Below are 895 nucleotides of genomic sequence, written 5' to 3'. Positions count from 1 at the left end.
GGGGAGGGGTGGGAGTGGATGCTGGCCCCTGGGGGGTGATGCCACCTCGTTGGGTGATGCCGCACCGGGTGCAGATGCCACTGTGGGGGGGTCACGTTGCCCCAGGGGGTCACGCCGTGCTGGGGGAAAGATGCCACCCACCGCAGCGGGTGATGCTGTGCCAGTGGGTGATGCCGCCCTGGGGGGTTAATGCCGCCCCGGAGGGTGATGCCGCCTCGGCGGAGCTCAGGGACGGGGCGGGGGGTCCCGCGGAGCGGGGGGGAGCCCCGTACCTGTCTTGACGACCGTCCTGCGGGCAGCCTTGTCGGTGACGAGCGGGGCGGGCGGGCGGCGGGTATCGGCGGCGAAGGGGCTGGGGCCGCCTCCCGCCCCCCACGGGAACCGGGAGAGGAGGAGGAGGAGGGCGAGGAAGAGCAGCGCGTACAGCCACATGGTGCTGCGCCCGTCTGCCGTCGCGGCCTCGAAGGTAGCCCCGCTCCGCCCCGCCGGGAACGGGCGGGCGGCACCGGAACGGCCCGGGGCGGGCGGGGGGGCGGGCTGGGAGCTGGCACCGGGAGCTGGCACCGGGCACCGGGAGATGGCACCGGGCACTGGGGGATGGTACTGGGAGCTGGGAGCTGGCACCGGACACTGGGAGCCAGTACCGGGCACTGGGAGGGGGCGCCGGGAGCTGGGAGATGGTACTGGGAGATGGTACCGAGCGCTGAGAGCTGGCACCGGTACCGGGAGATGGCACCGGGCACTGGGGGATGGTACTGGGAGCTGGGAGCTGGCACCGGTACTGGGAGCTGGGAGATGGCACCGGGAGCTGGTACCGGGCACTGAGAGCTAGCACTAGACACTGGGAGCCGGTACCGGACACTGGGAGCTGGCACCGGACACTGGGAGCCGGCAC

General features: G+C 73.1%; 2 protein-coding genes across 2 annotated transcripts in view; one reads left to right on the top strand and one right to left on the bottom strand.

The window, feature by feature from the left end:
• Window positions 1-432, bottom strand: part of RETSAT (retinol saturase (all-trans-retinol 13,14-reductase)) — a 6383-nt gene extending 5951 nt beyond the window's left edge. The window contains exon 1 of the mRNA XM_010562890.1: window positions 273-432. Within this exon, the coding sequence (XP_010561192.1) occupies window positions 273-432 (160 nt within the window). The remainder of the gene's footprint in view (window positions 1-272) is intronic.
• Window positions 1-895, top strand: part of GCK (glucokinase (hexokinase 4)) — a 251262-nt gene that overhangs the window by 96583 nt on the left and 153784 nt on the right. The window lies entirely within an intron of this gene.

The sequence above is a fragment of the Haliaeetus leucocephalus genome, unplaced genomic scaffold, assembly GCF_000737465.1.
Source record: "Haliaeetus leucocephalus isolate CR32 unplaced genomic scaffold, Haliaeetus_leucocephalus-4.0 Scaffold162, whole genome shotgun sequence".
In the NCBI taxonomy this organism is placed as follows: domain Eukaryota; kingdom Metazoa; phylum Chordata; class Aves; order Accipitriformes; family Accipitridae; genus Haliaeetus; species Haliaeetus leucocephalus.
This window is presented reverse-complemented; position numbering and strand designations above follow the sequence as displayed.